Raw genomic sequence first — 21,627 nt, forward strand, 5'->3', positions numbered from 1 at the left:
GGAATGTTTCCAGTATCTTGTTGAATCTCTGCCATGAAGACTAAAGGTAGCTCTGAAAACAAAATAGGCTCCACCTGGTAAGAACAAGGTGGTACTTAAAGTGTCTGGTGAGTGTATGTTGAATCAAATGTGGCACAGAATAGCTTAAATGACATCAGTGTTTACTGACTGTTGAGAGGCTGTTCATAATTTTAATATGCAGCTTAATTAAGAGCTTGTGTCTTTAAAACTTGAATTTGGCCTGGTGGTTAAGAGAAGCATGCTTTACTGTTTTTCTCACGTTTCTCTTGTCAATAGCGAGACCTTAGAGCAGAAGTGGGCAATCTCAGTCCACGAGGGCCGGTGTCCCTAGATCTCACCTTGGGTCAACACACCTGAATCACACAATTAGTTCGTTACCAGGCCTCTGGAGAACTTCAGGACATGTTGAGGAGCTAATTTAGCCATTTAAATCAGCTTTGTTGGTTCGAGGACACATCTAAAACCTGCAGGGACACCGGCCCTCGTGGACTGAGATTGCACACCCCTGCCTTAGAGAATAGCAATGAATAGGTAAGTTTGGCCTTGCATCATTGGAGCTGTTACTAACTGATTGGGAGGGGGAGGGAAAAAGTCCTAAGTCTCGAGGCGTAAATGCACATTTGTTTCTCAGCAGAGTATTTGTGGTATCAGGGGACTGATGTGGTAATAACTTAAAAACAACAAAAAACTACAGTCCCATGTTGATTGTGATGAAACATTATGTCACTCAGCGCATGCGCTGTGGCTCACTGATGTTTCTACCAGGGTTTGGGTCGCACAGGAATAAGGAACAAGCTCTTTCAGGCTTTAGCTACCCAGGCAACACTCATTTGTAGTATCAATTCATTGTTGATTTTTTCATGTGATCTTCTGACAACTGAAAAAAAAATATTGCCAGCTTTATCCTTTAATAATCCTGCTTTATTTAGCTGTTCATTGAGAACGCCAATCAAAGACATACTAGGTGTTGAGGTTTATGAATGAATGCTGGTTCATTCCAGGGAAGGATTTCACACAAACATTTCCACATCAAAACTAAAAGTTATTCTAAATGGGTGAAACACACTAGAAGGCAAACCGCGTGAATTTATCAACAATGTTTAATATTTCCAAAAAAAATCTGAGTCACTGCAATCATGCATTCATTTGAACTAAATAATGTTTCTACCAAGTTAATGCATGATTCAGTTTCATCAGTGCAGAAATTCTATTAGCAATCTGGCTCTCCACCACCGCATAGGTACTGGACCATGATGATTTATTTAGGCACGCAGCAGCAGAAATTAGTGAATCATTGAGTAAATCACCATTCTCAAGGGGCAGTTAGGATCAGACAGCAGCTGAGCAGCCACGTTCACAAGGCAGTGTACCTCAGGAGCCTTCCGCTTAGTCAGCCTGAGCTGTGGAGATTTTGACGCTGCCTGCGCCTCTTTCCTCACCTCCTCAGGCTGCTCCAGAGCCACCGGAGTGGGAGGTAGAGAGGGTGCGGAGGGTGGGGTGGACTGGGGTGTCATAGTGGGTGTAATGGGCGTGGACTCAGAAGTTGAAGCATTCTGGGACAGAAACTCCTTGGAGTCCCACTGGTCCAACCCCAACACCTCAAACTCAGTCATGTCAAAATCCTGCCCTGTACCGTGGGAAAAGGTCGGCAGCAGGGAATGAAAAACTAACCAATCAAAGGCCTAATGCTTCCCATTTCATTACAGAAGAGATGTAGCTGATTTTGGTCAGTTTGGGGATTACGAATGCTCATATCATAATGCATCATCATCCTGCATGCTGCACGACTGAGATCAAACACCAATTTGCTGCAGCAAATACAAGCATAACAAGGCTGTTCTTATTAGCCCTCCTTATGTCCTCCTTTCTATTATTTTAAGAGTCAGAGTAAACCTTCTTAGCCTGTTTTCCATGTCAAATAATGCCACAACAGAAGACAAAAGATAATCTCGTAGAAGCTTTAGTGATTTTGCATTTTGGTGATTTTGTTGTTGTCAGCAAATCCAATGATCTCACAAAAAGATCAAAACCACAAAAAAGCAACTTTCTGATGCCTCTGCGCCTTAAGCGCCATTGTTATACAGAAAGTATAAAAAACACATTAATGAACCACATCTTAGCTCCAGCTGACATTTATTATGATTCATATTAATTTTAACTCCACCCCAAACCAACCATGCAACTAAAAATACAGCTCGCCAAACATGTATTAATCCACAGCTGAAAATAGTCCCCAACAAATGTATCCAAGTAGCTACACTGCCCAGCTGTTTAGGACATTATTTAGACATATAAACATATGCAGCCTTAAAATGAACAACAGACAACGTCTAAGTCACAGAAAGTAATGGTTTTGGTCTTTTACTTGGATTTGTCGGCAATAACAAAGATCCTCAGAATGAATGAAAATTCAAACGCTGGCTCAGATGTTTACAGCAGCTTGGTTACCAAATATTCGATGACATACCCTTGCTAAGATTCATTATTTAATAATACCGTAACCCCATTGATATTAACAGTTGTTGTTACTTCTAAATTGAATTACATGAAAAAAAATTTAAATTATCTGAAAAATACAGCACCGAATTAGTACAAATAATAACCGATTCCACTGTTAAAGTTGGCACAAAATCCCTCCAGCTGCATGCGAGTTTTGTCACAGGATGGTTAGCCCTGTGAGGGCCTGACCTGCTCCAAACAGGAAGGTAGGGCTGAGGTTAGGGGGCCAGTCAGGAAAGCTGAGGTACTAAACAATATCTTTGGGCTTAAACGAGCTTGAACAGGAAAACAGATATCGCCTCGATAATCTGCGTCACACAAACCAGACAGGCACTGCTGCAGCATTGTAATGGCTCCTACAGTGTGCTCATCGAGCCCATATTTCCATATTTTTCGGTATGTTGTGCTATTTAACTCATTTACATTTTTATAATGCTTTATAAGACTATTATTTGTTGTTTGTTTATTTAGTTTTCAGGGCTACTGTAGGTGGCATGAAGCAGTATGGAAATCACATCTCCTCACCCTTGTAGCTCTCAGACTTGCTGCGCATCATAGGTCGGGTTCGGTGCTGTGCGGCTGCAGGCTGCGTAGAGTCGGAGCTGCTGTTAACAGGGTCAGACTGGTAGGAAGAGAGATCCTGCATGCTGAAACTCCTGAGTCTGTCTGACAGAACTCCTTGACCCTAAACCGGGAAAGGCTATGTTTTAGTATCAGCAGCAGTGTGAGACAGGCTGGGGATGACATGGCATCATGAAATACACAAACATTACAGTAATCTGCTGCGTCCCCTGCTTCAAAAACAAATGTTCAAAGCTTCATGAATGTGATCGGCCGCAAAAACAACAAGCTTGACACATTATTTACAATGCCCGAGCACCGTACCCCCAGTGCAGTACAAAACAAATGTCCAGAGTCTGCATTACCTTTGTTGCAGCCATGACTGCAGCTGTGGCTGCAACGTTCAGTCCTTTTCTCCCAAAATGCACCAGTGTGTCATAGCTTTTGTCCTTTGCTTGGCAGATATACTCATCAATGTCCTAAACAAAGAGCAAAAAAAAAAAGAATCACATGAACATGATGCATCTCATTGGCATTGTGTAATTGCTGGACAGCTGTTTCATGTGTTGCTTGACTGCATCATTTCATTCTGTGGCTTTTGATCTTCAGAAAGCTCATTTATCCATTTCCTGCCACACAAACAGAGAGGGGGGGGGAAAGGTGGAAAGGAAAAGACGAATGGAAGAAGACTGTGACATGTCTTTGCCTTTGTCCAGCGGACACATTTTTAAAAGCTTAAGTGGGAAAGTGAATTGGCACAAAGGCACTTTTGTTCCTGAGACAGTCGCAAAACTCCAGTTCTATTAGACACAAAACCACGCGTGTTAGCTTAAAGCCTAGACTGAACATTTTGCTCCCTAAGCCTTTCCTTTAACGGCACCAGAGGAAATAAAGGAAGATACAACAACAAAAAGGAAAGGGATTTCACCTTTTCTTTTGAGGAAAGCGTGGGATGAACAAACTTCCTGTATAGCACACTGGAACCTTTAGTGTAAGGGGATAGCAGCCACACCACAAAGGCTATCTTCAGTTCATAGTAGAAAGGAAGCCTGCAGTGAAAACACGGAGTAGCAGTAAAACACAATAACTTGTGTTTTTTTTTATATCTGCCATAAAGATTGTTAATGATAACCCTACAAGACTCAAGACAAGAATTGAAATATATTCCCCAGAGGGCCTCTGTACGATCATTGACACAAAACATCTGCAGTCACCTACCAACAAAGAAACATGTCTGTAAACACTTCCACAGATGTAAATAGGGCAAATATTATCCAGTACATCATCCATTTCACCTGCAATGTCATAGAAAAGTCAAATCTGTTAATGCAAATCCACATAAAACATTTCTATTTACTAATACATCATGGTGTTACTATTTTAAAGCTAAAAACATTTTACTCACGTATTCTTTCACATCTTTGGACTTCACAGCTTTATAAGAAGAGTATGCAGGATATAGTGTACCAAAGACGAGTCTAAAAGACAGAAAACCGATTAATATTCAGACATAAAAAAACGTGCCGCAAAGACATGTTTAATGCAATAAAACATGATTAAAAACAATAAACTGCTGTGAAAAAGTCTATGTTTTGTTTCCAAAGTGACAGACTTTCTTGTAATTTTTAAATTGATCTCCATCAATAATTCTCCAGGCTTTCTGAAAATCTGTCAAATGTCTTCTTTGGACACTGGCTGTTGTTTAACTCATATGCTGTACAGTCTTTGTACTGCAGGAACTATTGGTTCCTATGACTACCTGTGAATCCTTTGAGCACCTAACCCAAGGGATGAACCAGTGTTGTGACTACACATAACTGACAACTTAGTGAAGAAGTAATTTTATACCTTTAGGCACTTGGTTGTTGTCAGGTTCCCATAAAAACACAGTTTGACAGGCATAAAATAGTATTTTTGGACCAACAAGATGATTCCTAAAGAGCCAGTAGCTGAAACTTTGTAATTTCTCAGCATGGTGTGCAGCGTGTCCTTAAAAAATTTGAGGAAAAATGACAAGCAGAGAACAAAAGACATTTGATAGAAAACACAACAAAATGCAGGCAACATCCAAAGACAAGCTTTGAATGTCCTTCATAAGCTTGGAGAACTATTCCTGAAGACTACTTAAAGAAACAACAAGAAAACTCATCTGTGAGAGTGGAGGCATTAAAGAATAAAAGTGAACGCATCAGATTTTTACTTTAAAGCTTATTAGTATTGCACAGCCTGTTTTTTCCCCTCTATACTCCATTTTCATGTGCATTTGCATGTTTTTAATAAATCGCTGCACCTATTTCCCATTTTCCTAGCAAATTACGAGGGGTGAAAGACTTCTCCACAGCAGTGTATGCTGTGCATTAAAGCAATCCATATATAGACATTTGGGAATAATTCTTTCTTCTTAAGCATTTGTATGTACATTTTGTTTTGAATCTTTGGACCTCTTGTAGACATTTACAGGTTTCCAGGAAAGGTGAGGTCAATCAGAAACTGTAAAGTATTACTCATGGCTAATACGGGCTTGGCAGCTGACAGATAAAGTCAAGTCATTTCAGATAAAATTAGTTCACATATGTTGTCTTTTTTCTTTAAATTCCTCCTCTTATGCAAGCACCTGTGCTGCTGGGTGTCCGGACAGAGACGTGGACTCTGTGAAAGTGCTACAACCAAGCAACAGCAACAGCTGCGTAAGTGCGACCTGATCAAATTACTGACCCACATCATGTTGCTCGGGCCTGGCCGGCTAACTCGGAGTTCAGAAACACAAGGACGCTTAAAATATCGACGCAGCTAAAACCTTTCTGTTGGCCACCGATCCAAAAACGAATCTGCATAACCAGGTTTTGAGCTGCCAAAGCGCTGGCAGTCCAATCAGTGTAACAAAATCTCGTTATCGAAATGTAATTGCTTCCCTATTTCGAGGTTAGAGCCTGCTGTTGCTTTACACAGTCTGCAATGATGCTGATTCATAGTTTGTGCAGGCAAAAAATAGCCATAACCTACACTAATAATAATAGGAAACAGGCAGCTATTGATATAAAAACATGGGGGTATATGCATCCACTCTTATAACATGAAATGCTCTTGCATTGTAACCTGAGAAGGCTGACCCATCCCTTTTGTTTTTTTTTCCCAATGTGGGACATCCACACTCAATATTGGTCCACTCAAAGACCGCTCCTGTTGTTCAGACACCTCGCCACTCAGTGACATTTAGGGCTTCTGGCTATGAAAGAAGCCCCCAGATCTCAGGATCTGACTCATTTTTATCATCTCGTATGACGATAATACATTATTCACTCAATAACGTCATCTCTTTGTCTAGAATAAAAAAAACAAATCACTTGATAAAAACAAAGAGTGGCAGACTGCTGCGCGCTGCCAGCCTGTTAAGAAATACAGTAGGTCTCTACAGGCCCGGGGCTCATTCCGGCTGAAACGACAAAGTACAATCCCATCAAACCCGGGCTGCTTTCAGTCAGAAATGAACAGCACGACACTTGCTCTCTATGTTGACGTCTGATTCTGATTAAAAAGGCTGTCAGGCAGAAATGCGGGGGCTTGTAAAGCGCGCAGCTTCTCCACCGTTAATGTGCGTCTCGATTTGCCACCTGCAACAACCAGGCGATGCGATCTGTTCATATCCCTCTATGACAGAGAATGTTTTAAATGAATTTAAAAAGAGGACTTACACCACAAGTCTAGAGATGATCCAGGAGACCATTGCGCTGGGAAGGCGACAGGACGCGCTGTCTGCAGGGAGGAGTTTCCTCCAGATGACAGGCGCGTCCAGGCGGCTGCGTGTGGACGCACACAGGCGGCAACGTGATGCGGGATAAACAGTGAGCGGCCTACAGCTCTTATCCATAGATGGCAGTGTTGCATTGCACAGACAGCAGACACACAACATGCCGGAGCGTGAGTCCTCAAGCCCACAAGGGTGTGTGGATGTGTCGATGCAGGGTTGCAAAGGAGACAAATATCTCCTGTTCCCCCTCTCCGTGCTCCTTTTAAGCGTTTGTATTCTGTAATCCCTTTCAAATTTACCTTTTAATACTGCAACCAACTCCCCGTAAAGCTCAAAGATCCACAAACTACCTCCTACTTGGAATAATACGGTAATACTACGTGGCCGATATGTTTGAATGAATACTTTTGTGGTCATTTAAATGAAGGTACACACACACACATGCATTACTGCAACGAAAACATTTTAATTAGCGGTTTATCTACAAGTAAACTTCTTGATTGCTTGCTTTGTTTATGTCCGAATAGTAGAGAGTATTATCCATCACACTGCCTCAGAGCTGCAGATAGGAACAAATGTTTTAGCCTGAACACTCTTGAAAGAAAAGATTAAAGAAATGTATTAAACAACTGTAACGAGAACATGGTATTTTCAACTGTTACCCATTAACACGTCATGCTCTTTAAACTACACACAGGCCCACTTCAGGATGCAGGGTTCTGATGTTACTACTATTCTATGGTGTAACATTTTTAAAGGGAATTTTTACAATTAATCAAATGACCACAAATCAAGTGACACTGGGGAATTTGAGGAAGATGCAGAGTAGCTAGTGTGGCCTAAAACAACGAGCAAGAGTCCAAATATTTCAGATTGTACTGACTGTAATCTTGCTCACAGTTGACATTTACAACTGAAGGTCAAACCTTATTAAAATGACCTCATAAAAACTAAAAAGTGATTTCAAGGACAGGGACATTGCCTATCCTCGAAATTCTCATCCCCTGGTCCCAAACCTGAGAACACCTGCATTACCAGAGCAACAGTACCTTGGCTTTGTCTAGCCTTTCACACACAAACTGCAGCCAGAGCACACAGGCGAGGTTTTGTTACCGTCCAACAAAAGCTGCCAAGGGAGGGCCGTGGCTGGCAGAAACTTGACCCTTTTGTCCATTTTAACAAAACGGACCAAAAAACCCCCAAAAACAAACAAAAAAAGAAAAAGTTTGAAATGGGGTGAATTGAAAATGAACCCTTCCTAAAAATTAAAATTCTGCTCCTTTAAAAAAGAAAAAGAAAAAGAAGAAGGCGGCATTAGTTTATTATAGTTTGACACATAGCTCCTGCATTTAATTAGATAGACTGTTGTCTTTGGAGTAGTCTCATTAAGGTCTTTATTGTTTATATAGGCTATTTTTTTGTGTGCCGGTTGAGCCATTTTATCTGCCAGACAGCATTAAACCGACTGTGTGCACTACTTTTTCTGACCCGCTGATTGGCTGATTCACATATCCCAAAAGGCCTACTATAACAAGAAGAGACCTGAGATGTTAAAAAAACAACACACAAAAAAAGAAAGGTTAGCGTGATCAGTGCTGCAAGCAGAAACAGGCAGAGACAAGTTACTGGTAACTGTCAGCTTTATTCTTAAAAGTTAATTTCTTTTTTTCTCCAAGACATAGAAAAAATATACACACAGTACGTCCACAGTATATACGTTCTGAACACCCAACTTATTTCCTCTGCTTGTTTCTGTTTAGGAGGGAATCATGGGGATGAAGTCAAACATTTAACGAGCTGACTGCTAATGTCAAACAAAAAAAAAGTAAAGTAGTATGCGTGGAGTTTCCGATCAGTGTAACGTGTATAGCCACAGAAAGAACAGACACATTTTGACTGGACTGTACAGAAAACAAAAAGTGAACCCCATCCACCAACATCTAGTGTTTCGGATTTTGTAGGTTAACTACAAGTAAACGGAACAAACAAAATAATAATAATTTGATCCTAAGTGATTAAAACTACAGCTGAATGGCCATTTCTGATGTGACTTGTCATCAACAGTTATTCAGTCTGTTGCATTTGGGATCATAAATACTTCCACAACCAGTCTATAATAACTTTGGACAGAAGAAGAAGAGTATGATGAAGCACTGTAGGCACAGCAGGCTTTTCTTACTTACAATATGTACACCTTCTTACCCTTCTGCTTGACTTTGGATAATAAAGACTTACCCAGGGTTTACCCTTGATAATTATACACAAAAAGCAAAAACGTATTTTCTTCTGGCTGAGTAAACCAGATGACTATCGAAAAATTGACTGTCGTAGCACAATGTTAACCCCAAATGATTATGTGAATTTATAACAAGAAGCGATGAGGATACTCGAAACTGTAACCTCTGCACCAGAATGATCTCTGTCCTTCACGGAGTGAGCCACCTGACTTCGACAGGCAGCACAGCGGCAGTTCACCTTAGCTCCTCAGGGCTGCCAATCTTGACTGCATCTCTTCAATGTCCTCCTCTGACTCTTCATCTGAAGCCGCAGTGGCTCCAGCGGGCTCCATTTCAGGCAGGGCATCTGTGACTTTGTTCGGTGCTTTGCCAAGGGCACCTGACAAGAGAAAGCAGAACCAGCGTTTTCAGTGTTTTGACTTTATAGCTGATCTGTGGTTCAGACTTAAACTCCCTAAAAAAAAACCCCAAAACAAACAAAAACAAAAATGTGACTTTGAGCTGTGATTTTATTTTTGTCACCTGCTGTGATATCAAAGAGGATCCTGTCGACTTCCTCCTCCGCTGCTTCCTCCATCTCCTCTCCGTCTTCCATGCTCTCAAAAGTATCTTCCATCATTTCCTCAATGATACCAGCCTGAAAGGTAAATATGCCAAGTTTTAGCTTTACTATGAAAAGTTGTGAAATTTCTTTGGCACAACAATTAAATTGATCAAAAATTTAACACAACTGTAACTAAAATAATATCTCAAATTCAACAAAGCAAAATAAACAGAATTAAAATATTAGACAACATCAGTGACACAGTGTAACAATCACGTAACAATAATATCATGGTAAACAGTGACCTTCGTCATCTCCTTCGACAGCTCCCTCATGGTGGCCTGGATCTCTGGGATTTTGACTAGATTGTGCATGGCTTTCATGACGTCTGTGCTCTTCTGCATTGCTCCAGCAACACGCGCCACAGCTGAAAACACGCAAAACAGATTTCCTCAGTGACAGAGAAGAGCATTGATGATCACAATGTCATTAGAAAACCTGCTCTAAGTGACAAACTAAGTATCCCCTCCTCCCCATCTTGTGCGCTGCCACACTCACCAAGCTGATTCTTCATGCTGAGAACTACAGAGTTCATCTGTGCTTTGGAAGCGTGAAGTTTTGTGACAGCTCGTTTGGACTGAATCACCTCCTTCGCAAGCACCACGCACACATCTTTCTGTCCCTTTTTGGCAGCGTCTTTGATGGATCGTTTAACTTTTTCTTCTTCTCTTTGAATATCTGAAACCAAAATATGTCAATTTCATTACACAGACAACACACAATTTATCAGGTCTTTGATTATATTTATTACATTTACAAAAAGCTAATTTGGTATCTTTATGACTTACTGAGTCAAATGATTATTTTACACCTTCCAGATGAATAATTAAATGACAGCAATTATCAGACAATTCAAATACATTGTACTTTCACTAGATTTATAACTCCTCAGTTTGGTTATCAGATATTTAGGTGAAAGTGATATAAACTGAATGTAAACGGTCCTGGAAGTGTCAAACTCCGGCTGTAGTCTTACCTCGAATTTGTCTGTCCACCACTCTCATTTCCTTCCTGATTTTATGATTCCACTCCTTAACCTGAAAGAGCACATTATCTTATTAAAACATGACACAGTCTCGGTTTCTCGGCCAGCTACAGGTGGATGTACATGTAATATTCGTTTTAACACGGGTGTCGCAATACAACGACGCCATGTACAGCTGCTAATATGTAATGGCTCATAAGGTTGGCTAAAGTGAGGACAGCCATGGTTTGTTTACAGTGAAGACTTATATTAGCATGTATGCTAACAGGCACACTACTATAGAAAGCATAAATCGGCTAATGGACACCGTATACAAGCGTGTGATCTTGAATAGTGTAAAAAAAAAACAACTATGTAAGCTAATGTCAAACTTGTTGTTGTTGTTTTTTCAACTAGAGTGCTGTTGACTACTTAATTATCAGCCTGAAGTATCAACATACAGGACGGACAAGCCCTAGCTGTGTGACAGCTAACGTTAGCAAGGATAGCTAGAGCCACTGTCTTTCTTTGCTTTTTGTCCACACAGCTCTTAAAGACAGGTTCTGGTCACCATCAGTCAGTACTTACCAAATCAGCTGCTGGCTTCTCCTGTGATTTCCCGAACAGTCCCATCGTAAACAATGTGTTAAAAGGCAAGCTAACCTATTTGACTTGAACTAGCTGGCTAGCACAGCCTGTTAAACTATCACTTCCTGTTCTGGCAAGGGGCGCCCCGGGCTGAGTCCGAATATGAGTAAACATTCACGTCCTCAACAAGAAAACAGGGAAATAAGAACAAGTGTTCAAATAAAACTGAAATCGAACGAGACACTCAGCAGTGACGTGTTATGGGTTTGCCCTAAAAAAACTGAAGGCATTTGGATCGAATCAAAAAGAAAGGTATTACAGTTTCTTTAAAAAAAAAATCTCTCTATTCTCATTTTAGTTTAGTCTTTATCATTTTAAGAGTCTGCTATATTATTATATTTTATGAATATAGTGTTAAATAAATAATAACAAGGTGTTCGATGTCATGTGCTGCTGTTCATCCCAGGTTGCATTTACGTACTTGTAAAACTGGCTAAGGACCTGATTTTATTATTATTATAAATATTTTAATTATGTTATTATATGTAAAACCTTAGAATTTAAAGAATGTGTGCATTTTTGTTTTGTTGTGCCATTTAATACCATGACTTTAAACACTATGAAACCCCCCCAAAATTCACAATTAACCATTTATTTTGGAAATAGATAGATAGATAGATAGAACAATATGACAGCAATTTTCCATTATTGTGTTGCTTTGCTAACAACTTGCGGAAATCTGAATAGGCTGTAGTCAAAGTTTAAAAACATTCAAATAATATATTGGGTAAAGCATAATAATATAAAACACCCCCTAAAACAAATTTTTGTTTTCTTTCTTCTGATATAAAATCATGTCTTTATTACTATGCACCGGTTGGCATAAGCCTGTTATGTGTGATTCTATCTTTACTGGAAATTGCCGTTTGTGTGACACGCTTACCTAACTTAAACACGATTCCTTAACCCAATAATATAATTAATATACACATTTATTTATTAGGCTTTTTATCTGGAACATTTTATCTTATGGTAGGTACCTAAACAACTTAGCCAGAAAAGTTATGTATATCATATTTTGTTTAGACAAAGAAGTAAACATAAACAGATAAAACGCATTGAAATAAAACCAATGAATGAAATGAATATAATTCAATGTGATTACGCGCAGTGCAACCCTCTGTTGTCATTTCCATGGAGATAAGACACGTAAACAGCAGCGTCATATGTCGCTATAAACAAATGTTTGCAATAACAGTAAATATTACTGTACAGACTTAATAAGCTTGTATGTATAAGCAATATATCGTCTTAGGGCACTCTAAGCTTTACCTCTCGCAAACAATGCTTCCAGGTAGCGCTTACTTTAATGATATGTACCACTATCTCATCAGATATGATCTAGCTATCAGTAATGTTAAAGTCATAGATATTATAGTTGTATGCGTATTGATTTTGAGGCACGTGAGATGTAAAGGTGGAAACTGTACCTGCAGGTTAAATTTAGGGTAAAATTTACGTCAGGCCCGTGCCGATTACCGATGACGTACTCAATGGTCCCCTTTTCCAGGTGGTTCTAGATTTTTCTGTTATCGATTGGTTGTCGCACCAATCACGTAAGGACATTGGGTGTGACGCAGCCAATCACAGGCGTACGTGGGCGGGTCCGAGGAGATACAGTCAGTCGGAGCCGCTGGGTGATGTTAGGGCTGCCTGGGAGTGGGAGAATCCGCTCTGGACATCATTGCTTTCTGGGATTACACTGAATGAGTTTGCTATAAACAGCTTTACTTACATAACAGCTAGTAATTCAGTTAGTGCACGCTCGGCTAGCCGTGTCGTATATTTTCAGAGCGGACGACACGCTTAAATAAATTTAAAATTAGGAACAGACCGCCATTGTGTGTTATTTTTCCCCCTTCCTCCTAGGTGTGAGTGCGGTCATTTGCGGAGGATAACTTGGGTGAATTTAAGAGCGCTCAATATGTCAGTGGTAGGCATTGATGTGGGTTTCCAAAATTGTTACATCGCTGTGGCCAGGAGCGGTGGCATTGAAACCATTGCCAATGAACACAGTGACAGATGCACGCCGTAAGTATAGCCGAAATATTGACAGACATCATCGCCGTGTAAGTGTGGTCTGCCTGTGAGTTTGTTACGCAATGTTTGCAACTGGAGGCGCACTGACTGAGCTGTGTGATGCACAGGAAGGCAGCAGGGATGGTGGCGGCGGTAGTGATGCGGCCTTAGTTCATTTCCCGTCACAGCAGGTTATTATAGGTCTTTTTTAAATAACAGTTTATTTTTGTAGGTAGTTGAGATGTCTCCTGGCTATCACCACCGAGCTGCGCAGTGCACGACAAGCTGACTCAGTTAACCTACTTGTACATGTTATTTTGTTTAATATGCGTTTTTAAAGTGTTTGCATACTGTACAGACATCAAAGGATAACGAATAGGTTTTGACATGGTATAACGATAATGCGTCAGTTAAGGCCCGTCTACAAACTGCATCTTTAACGCATGCAAGTGCTTGATCAGAAGTGACAGAGGATTAAATCCCAGGGTGAATGTAAGGAATCAACTTGGCGGACTGAAACAAATCATCTCCAAGTGGGTCTCCGTTTCTGTAAACTGAATTTGCTGCAGCATCCGTGGAAAGGAGACTGAGAGGAGCATTGCACCTTTAAGTGCATGAGGATATTTTTCTGTGGCAAGGTGAAGCTAGGGAGTGACTTGTCACTGCTAGCCAATGTGAAATGAATCCTTGTGTGAGGAGAAGCGTTGGTCTTTGTCATTAAACACAACGATTTTCCTGTTTTTTTTCTCTCTTTATTTTGGATAGAAAAAGCTTAATTTTCAAGGTGATCTGCTATGTCTCACTGCCCTAGTTTGTAGTTCTTGTTCAGACACTCTCCCCTGTGAACTATCCCTCATGGCAATGCTCAACATTTCAGATGGCAGCCATCGAAATTGCAGTTCTTCTTCGTACGCCACATCTGTTAACAGGATTACTTCTGTTTGTTTCCCATTAAGGGCCTGTGTGTCTTTGGCCTCCAAAAATCGCATGATTGGAAATGCAGCCAAAAGTCAAGTAAGATCATCCATGAAATTTTATTTTTGGCAGACACATTACATCTTCAAACAGTTGTCTTTTTTTAATCTTTGCTAAGTATTTCCTTTCTTTCAGATTATAACAAACTTCAAAAATACAGTCCATGGCTTCAAAAAGTTCCACGGCAGAGCATTCGATGACCCATTTATCCAAGCAGAAAGACCTAAACTGCCTTACAGCTTGCATAAGCTGGCCAATGGAACCACTGGAATTAAGGTAAAGTACTTTACATCTTTTTCACCACTTCCCATTTTTTTCCCCCCATCTTTGCTTTTTCCATCAACTTCCAAGCAACCGATCACCTTCACCCTTTTGGTTTTTAATTTGCTTCGGGTCTCCCTAAATGCTTGAGTGTTCCTAGGTGCGTTACTTGGACGAGGATAAAGTGTTCACAGTTGAGCAGATCACGGGGATGCTGCTCACCAAGCTGAAGGAGACGTCAGAGAGCGCCCTGAAGAAGCCGGTGGTGGATTGTGTCATCTCTGTGAGTGATGAAAACGGTGCACAAGACTTGTCGGTGTAATTCAGAACGCGGTTTTGAGGAGAACATTAAGATTTGTGCTCTGCTTTACAGGTCCCAAGTTTTTTCACAGATGCTGAAAGGCGGTCGGTGTTCGATGCAACTCAGATTGCAGGGCTGAATTGCTTGCGGCTAATTAATGACACCACTGCAGGTCGGTGTTCTTGGATACATTAGTAACTTTATGAAGTGGCCATAGTCAAACATGGAACGTAAGGGTTGAAAATAAATGTCTTGTCTATGAACAGTGGCTTTGGCTTATGGGATCTACAAGCAAGACCTTCCTACACCAGAAGAGAGGCCGAGAAACGTGGTATTTGTGGACATGGGGCATTCGTCATTCCAGGTGTCTATCACTGCCTTCCACAAAGGCAAACTCAAGGTTAGCCTTTTGCCTTCCTTCTCGTCCTCCAGCTGCATCTGCTCTTTTGTTCTTAAATTCTAAACTCCGTATCAATCTGGTGCGTCAGGTTCTTGCCACAGCATTTGATCCATACCTTGGAGGGCGTAATTTTGATGAGGCATTGGTAGATTACTTCTGCGAGGAGTTTAAGAGCAAGTACAAGCTCAACGTGAGGGACAACCCGAGGGCTGTGCTGCGGCTATACCAGGAGTGCGAGAAACTGAAGAAGCTCATGAGTGCCAACTCCTCCGACCTGCCTCTAAACATAGAGTGCTTCATGAATGACATTGATGTTTCCAGCAGGATGAACAGGTAAAAACCTATTTGTTTTTGTTTTTCATCTCAATAAGCACACTTAATGTGGATATCTAAATTGTTTTTTTCCCAATGTTTAAATCCTCCAGGTTACACTTTGAAGAGATGTGTGCTCAGTATCTCATGAGAGTTGAGATTCCATTGAAATCGGCCCTTGAACAATCAAGTACGCCCCTTAGAGTTATTAATTAATTAATTGATATTAATGTTACACAAAGGAAGAATCTGCTCAGGAATGTGTATGTTTTGTCTGGCAGAGTTGAGTCGGGATGATATCTGTGCAGTGGAGATAGTTGGAGGAGCCACAAGGATCCCGGCTATCAAAGAGAGGATCGCCAAGTTCTTCTGCAAAGACATCAGCACCACACTCAATGCAGACGAAGCTGTAGCAAGAGGCTGTGCACTGCAGGTTGGAAGATCCTCCGATATTAACACCCAGTATTTCTTTCCAATGTAATATGAAAAAAAATAGTAGTGATAAAATGGAGTAAATATGTGTTCGTCTTTGTGGTTTTGCTTGTGCGTATGTGTCTGTGTAGTGCGCAATTTTGTCACCAGCATTTAAGGTTCGGGAATTCTCTATCACTGATGTGGTTCCTTTCCCGATTACTATGCGCTGGAAATCACCCACAGAGGATGGATTGGGGTAAAGATAGCACCACTCTACAAGAGACAGTGTTTTTTGTGATTATGTGTCTGGAGGACAAAAACTGGTTTATGTATACACAAATATATGTATTTCTACCCTGTTTATAGGGTAGTCCTAACCTACAGTACTGTGCAAAAATCTTAAACCGCTTTCAATTCAATCTTTAACTTTCAATTCTTTATATTTTGTAAGAAAAAATGGAAATAGGTTCAGCAGTTTAGTTCATTTCAGTAAAGATGAGGGGACTTGGAAAGGACATGACTTTTCTTCTTCTGTAGATGGTTTTTATGCCTGTCACCTTTTTCTCCTGCGCTCCACTTGTCACTTTTTTTTTTTTTTTTTAAGGACACCCTGCACACCATTCTGATGGTAACAAAGTGCCCAAAAATACCATTTAAAACTGGTCCTTTGCTAAGTTGTCTGTTATGTGTAGATACAGCATCGATTCGTCACCTGAGTTAGGTGGTGTTTTCATGCTAGAGTGATTCATAGGTCAGTGTAACTGGTTCAGTAAATAAAAACATTCTGAAAATTGTCAGTGACTGAACTGAAAATGAGGGAAGAAGCAGCCAGTGTCCAAAGAAGAACTTTGAAAGGAAAGACCTTCAGAAAGCCTGAAGAACTATTGCTTAAGACCACTTTTAAAAACATGAGGGGTGGCTCAAGACTTTTGCACAGTACTGTAAATCGAAAATATAATAAATACCTAAGAGGTCTAGATAAGAGTTGATTATATGGGCATTAATCTAGTGACCTTTTTCATTACTAAAGACTAAAAGTCTGCACTTCAATCACATATTGACTGATGTACAAAACACAAAAACTGTCTTTGTCTCAAACATTATGGAGGCCACTGTATGTATACTTACTGCTTTTTGCTCCTCCAAATAGACGAGTCAGCTCTAGGACACAGTATCTGCTGACTGTGATTACTTTCCATTGCCTGACTTTGCTTTTTTTTTTGGCTAATTTGTGCTACAGAGAGTGCGAGGTGTTCAGTAAGAATCATGCTGCTCCTTTTTCCAAAGTGATTACCTTCCACAAGAGGGAACCCTTCGACCTGGAAGCCTTTTACAGCAACCCTCAAGAACTGCCCTACTCCGACCACAGGATAGGTAATGGTGCTAATTCTGCTCTATTAGCATCAAAGTGATCAGTCCTTACTTGGTTTTACATAGACATTGCATGTATGCATGTATCAGGTTCCTTTATTAACCAGCTGCACAAGTATGCAGAAAGAGGCGGCTAATGTAGGTGCGCTAAGTAGCTGGCCCAACAAATTGGATGGCAATTAGGAGTAAGGGAAGCAGGTTCTCGTGTGACTCAGCCGAACATCATAATTATCTGTACTGTATGTGTATCACCATGTGGTGGGTGGGTGTGTTTTCTCAAGTGGGATATCATTTATTTTATTTTTTTTTATATGCAACTGCCAGTTTCCTGTCACAAGAACATGTTGATGTCCTATTAAAGAAGCCGGTCCTTTTCTTTCCATCTGCTTCCAGGCTTTTTTTCAGTACAGAATGTGGTTCCCCAGCCAGATGGTGACAGCTCTAAAGTGAAAGTCAAAGTGCGCGTCAACATCCACGGCATCTTCAGCGTGTCCGGCGCTTCTCTGATTGAGAAGCAGAAAGGAGAGGGCGAGGACATGCAAACTGATACAGAGCCAGTGGTGCAGAATGAGAGCAGAGCAGAGGAGCAGGTAGGATTATTGTTGCCACAGTCACTCTTGTGATGCCACAGATGTCAGCTGGTCGGTTTCTTTGTGCCGTTCAGAGTTAAAGCACAACAGCTATTGGATAGAATGGGTACTATTCACATAAAATGTATGTTCCTTATTGTTTATCAGTGGATTTCCGCCACTTAAAAATCAGCTTTTTTGTAGTTTTTTTGAAAGATACTATCATTAATTGATCTTTTATATGCAATGAAAAATATCTAATGCTGTGACACCTGACTTAAATCTTCGTTAAAATAATTATGTATGTGTCTCAGATCAAAATGCAGGTGGATCAGGAAGGCCAAACCCAAGGGGAGCCGCAGAATGAGGATGCCAGTTCCAGCAGTAAGGTTAGTCAGGCTGCGATTTAAAGATGCTTTAAAACTGCATGTTTTTCTTGTTTGTTCTTGCTCATATCAGACTGTATTGATAATAAGACAAGCAGAACCCTGATACTGATATTGTTGAGACATGCTTTCAATTAAATTAAGTATTAAGTAATTCATGTATTGTCACAGATTCTGTATGCGAGCTGCTGAATTCATGTCAGCGCTGCTCATTGATGCATCTGTGCTACAATTAGATGGACTCATGCAGTATTAATTAGTCTAAAAAAAATAGATGATTATTTTGGCAAGGTGCCCCATGTTTGGAAATCCAAAAAGGCCTCATTGTGTTCTCTGGTTTCCAAATTTAGGAGGGAGCAGCTGGTGAGAAGCAGGACCCAGCAGCAGGAGGAAGCAAGCCCAAAGTCAAGGTGAAGAGTATCGATCTTCCCATTGTGATCAACAACATTCGACAGCTTGACAGTGACGTCCTTTCTAACTTTGTGGAGTATGAGGTGAGTGTTGCAGGTGGCCTTTGGAAAAAGCCGAGTCATGCTCTGATACAAGGAATTTTATATCTATGTATGAACATCTACTGTTGTAATATATTTATGACAGAAAATCAGGACAAGCACAGGTTTTATTCAGAAATGTCATACTGTAATATCGCCTTGGTTGAATCATCCGTAATTTTTTATTTTTATTCATTCATTTAAATTTTTTCATCATAGCGTCAGATGATTATCCAGGACAAACTTGTGAAAGAGCTGAACGACGCAAAGAATGCTGTGGAGGAGTATGTGTATGATCTGCGGGACAAACTTTGTGGGATTTATGAAAAGTACATCACTGAGGGGGTAAGTAGTACTTTTTGCATCTATTATAGCAGCCCCCATGTTGCAGTAAACGACTATTATATCTGAGACGATGTATGAAGAACTGATCTGTATAAACATTTCATGTTTGTTAATAACAGGACAGCAACCGGCTGACGCTGATGCTGGAGGACACAGAGAAGTGGCTCTATGAGGATGGGGAAGACCAACCCAAACAAGTCTATGAGGAGAAGCTAGATGCACTTATGGTATGTTTACATTTATTACAAGAAAGATTTTGCAGACTACTGCATACAAAAAAATATTTATGCCCCAAATGCTAACTTTTAGTAATTTGATTCGATGTAAATTTTCCATTTTGTTACATAAGTAAATAAACCGGTTCTAATATAGCGCTTTGCTACTCTGCTTGAGCACTCGCTCATACAACATGTCTCATTCACCCATTCATACAACCACCAGCCTTATGATTAGTAGATGACCTGCTATATCTCCTGAGCCACAGCTACTACTTAGCACGCATATTTTCCTTAATGATTACTTGCTTAAATAAACCTTTGATTTTATAAATCTCAGTGGCACTTTACCCAGAATTGTTGCTTTATGTTCATGTTTCATTCATTCATTATATAATCTTATAGATTGTAATTTATGCTGTGATTTGGAACTTTCTAAAAGTTACGTTGAATGAAGAGTAAAGATGTAAGAATATTTTAAAGTGGTAGTAGCTTTCAATGTTAACGCAAATTTTTTTTTATTCTCCAGAGGTTGGGCCAGCCCATTCAGGACCGGCACAGGGAGCATGAGGACAGGCCGAGAGCATTTGAGGAACTGGGAAAGAAACTGCAACTCTACATGAAGTTTGTAGATTCCTACAAACAGAAGGTAAGCCCTCTTCTGACTGTGATGTTCTTCCATTACTCCTTTACAGGAAAAAGACAGAAGTAGGATTTGTGTTTGGAACTGCATGTTTTGTGCAGTGCTTTACAAATACTGTGTTATGCGAACAGGAAGCGTGATAAGACATGTACACATAGATGACTTGACACTTATAAGAAATACAGTCTGTAACTGATACTTGAGGTATGTGACAAAATAACCATTTATTTTTATATTTTACTGAGAGAATATGTTGATGATGTCTTACTATGTTTATATCCTTGATCTTGTATTCTAAGTGTTTAAATTATTTTCGTATTTTAGCTTATATAGTTTAAAGTGTATTTTGTTATGGGAAAAATATAATAGGATGACTTTGTTTTAAAAGAGATCCATTTTAGACCTGCTAAAGGTTTTCTTCGTCAAAAACTCTTTCCCAGGACGAGCGATTCCTTCATTTGAGTGCAGAGGAAATGAGCACTGTGGAGAAGTGTGTGACTGAAAGCATGGGCTGGATGAACAGCAAGATGAATGCGCAGAGCAAACTTGCTTTAACTCAAGACCCAGTTGTCAAAGTAGCAGACATGATCGCTAAAATCCAGGTGTGTGATCCGCTTTTTAAGATCTAATAATCTTCTTCCTTTAGTGAGAATGACATCTTCTGATTCTCCTTTGCTTGCTTCTTCTCCAGGAGCTGGAGGACATATGTAATCCAGTGATCAACAGGCCAAAGCCCACAGTGGAGGAGGCCCCCGAGGTGAACGACCAAACCAGCGGAGCTCACAACGGCCCGACGGCTAAGCAGGGAGGAGCGGAAGGAAAGAGGGAAGCAAAGGGGAGCCAGCAGACGAAGCCGGGCACAAAAGAGATGGAGGTGGACTGAGATCTGTGTCCGACGCGCAGACTCCGCAACCATCAACGCGTTTACCGTCACACGGCATCTAGACAGGCGCAGAAAAATCAACACCTGGGAACATTTCTCAGTCCTCATCAACCACTTATGTGGATCTGGTTTTTTTTTTTGTGTCCTCTCCCATTGGATTTTACCATTTGAGGTTTTTTGTTTTCATCCTTACGTGTGACACTGGTGTGCTTTAGTCTCTCAAAGGTTTGCCATACTAAAAAAATTAAAGAATGCCACAATAGATGAAAATATGAGTCTGTCGTAAAACCGATTCCTTCGTATCTCACAGGAAGGTACGCTTTGTGTTTTGCATTCCACGTGTCTCTTAAGTGTCCAATATCACCCATAAGAGAAATAGACAGTGCTGTCCATGCCACTGCTAGTGCAAACCTTTTAGTTAGTATACAATAATACAAATTATATTTGTATTCAACGAGTTCGAAGAGATATGTCCGTGTCTACAAACTGTAAATATTATTTTAGTAAACAAAAGCAGCCAGCATAGACATGTACATAGAGAACACATTCTAGTGTTACAATGGAAATGCTCATATACCAAGTTTCCTTTAGTGATTGGTTGCCTATTTCCTTTTTTTTTTTTTTTTCTTGCATTTTTCCATATTTAATTGAAGGTGGGGAAAGAATAAACGCATTTGTCTGCAAGACAAATTTGTACGTGTGAAATGATTGATTTTCAGAAGAAAGTGGCCATCTGTGCTGTACTTATGTTTTCAGATGT

The 21,627-nt window shown here is 40.3% G+C and overlaps 3 protein-coding genes across 4 annotated transcripts in view; 1 reads left to right on the forward strand and 2 right to left on the reverse strand.

Annotated features, from left to right (window-relative positions):
- reep1 (receptor accessory protein 1) overlaps positions 1-6,876 on the reverse strand; it is a 10,587-nt gene extending 3,711 nt beyond the window's left edge. Inside the window, exons 1-7 of the mRNA XM_005723997.1 lie at positions 6,774-6,876; positions 4,487-4,559; positions 4,300-4,376; positions 4,010-4,130; positions 3,447-3,560; positions 3,046-3,205; positions 1,392-1,648 (exon numbers count right to left, since the gene is read on the reverse strand). Of these exons, the coding sequence (XP_005724054.1) occupies positions 1,392-1,648; positions 3,046-3,205; positions 3,447-3,560; positions 4,010-4,130; positions 4,300-4,376; positions 4,487-4,559; positions 6,774-6,805 (834 nt within the window). The 5' untranslated portion in view covers positions 6,806-6,876. The remainder of the gene's footprint in view (positions 1-1,391; positions 1,649-3,045; positions 3,206-3,446; positions 3,561-4,009; positions 4,131-4,299; positions 4,377-4,486; positions 4,560-6,773) is intronic.
- A 1,575-nt stretch (positions 6,877-8,451) lies between these two features.
- Positions 8,452-12,793, reverse strand: chmp3 (charged multivesicular body protein 3). Of its 2 annotated transcripts, XM_005723998.1 has the most exons (7): positions 12,713-12,792; positions 11,223-11,403; positions 10,647-10,707; positions 10,169-10,348; positions 9,916-10,037; positions 9,589-9,703; positions 8,452-9,445 (listed from the first exon to the last, which is right to left on the reverse strand). In XM_005723998.1, the coding sequence occupies exons 2-7, from the start codon at positions 11,265-11,267 to the stop codon at positions 9,306-9,308; spliced, it is 663 nt and encodes a 220-aa protein (XP_005724055.1). In that variant the 5' UTR covers positions 11,268-11,403; positions 12,713-12,792; the 3' UTR covers positions 8,452-9,305. The 2 variants fall into 2 exon arrangements, with proteins under 2 accessions (XP_005724055.1, XP_005724056.1); XM_005723999.1 differs by lacking the exon at positions 11,223-11,403 and having other exon boundaries at positions 12,713-12,793.
- Positions 12,794-12,868: 75 nt separating this feature from the next.
- Positions 12,869-21,553, forward strand: hspa4l (heat shock protein 4 like). Its single transcript, XM_005724000.1, has 19 exons — positions 12,869-13,313; positions 14,258-14,315; positions 14,412-14,552; positions 14,698-14,820; positions 14,911-15,010; positions 15,105-15,238; positions 15,327-15,571; positions 15,664-15,740; positions 15,832-15,983; positions 16,114-16,220; positions 17,205-17,338; positions 17,729-17,925; positions 18,219-18,293; positions 18,641-18,784; positions 19,001-19,126; positions 19,246-19,353; positions 19,871-19,990; positions 20,425-20,586; positions 20,676-21,553. The coding sequence occupies exons 1-19, from the start codon at positions 13,207-13,209 to the stop codon at positions 20,865-20,867; spliced, it is 2,502 nt and encodes an 833-aa protein (XP_005724057.1). The 5' UTR covers positions 12,869-13,206; the 3' UTR covers positions 20,868-21,553.
- The last annotated feature ends 74 nt before the right edge of the window (positions 21,554-21,627 follow it).

This window comes from Pundamilia nyererei, unplaced genomic scaffold, assembly GCF_000239375.1.
Source record: "Pundamilia nyererei isolate P.nyererei 1_Seehausen unplaced genomic scaffold, PunNye1.0 scaffold00010, whole genome shotgun sequence".
Classification (NCBI taxonomy): domain Eukaryota; kingdom Metazoa; phylum Chordata; class Actinopteri; order Cichliformes; family Cichlidae; genus Pundamilia; species Pundamilia nyererei.

Coding starts and splice junctions, on each gene's coding strand:
- chmp3 (XM_005723998.1), bottom strand. CDS start 11,267: ATGGGACTGTTCGGGAAATCACAGGAGAAGCCAGCAGCTGATTTG. Junction 10,349..10,646: donor GGTGGACAGACAAATTCGAG/GTAAGACTACAG, acceptor TTTTGGTTTCAG/ATATTCAAAGAGAAGAAGAA. Junction 10,038..10,168: donor CAGCATGAAGAATCAGCTTG/GTGAGTGTGGCA, acceptor GCGTGTTTTCAG/CTGTGGCGCGTGTTGCTGGA.
- hspa4l (XM_005724000.1), top strand. CDS start 13,207: ATGTCAGTGGTAGGCATTGATGTGGGTTTCCAAAATTGTTACATCGCT. Junction 16,221..17,204: donor CCCACAGAGGATGGATTGGG/GTAAAGATAGCA, acceptor TTTGTGCTACAG/AGAGTGCGAGGTGTTCAGTA. Junction 20,587..20,675: donor ACATGATCGCTAAAATCCAG/GTGTGTGATCCG, acceptor CTTCTTCTCCAG/GAGCTGGAGGACATATGTAA.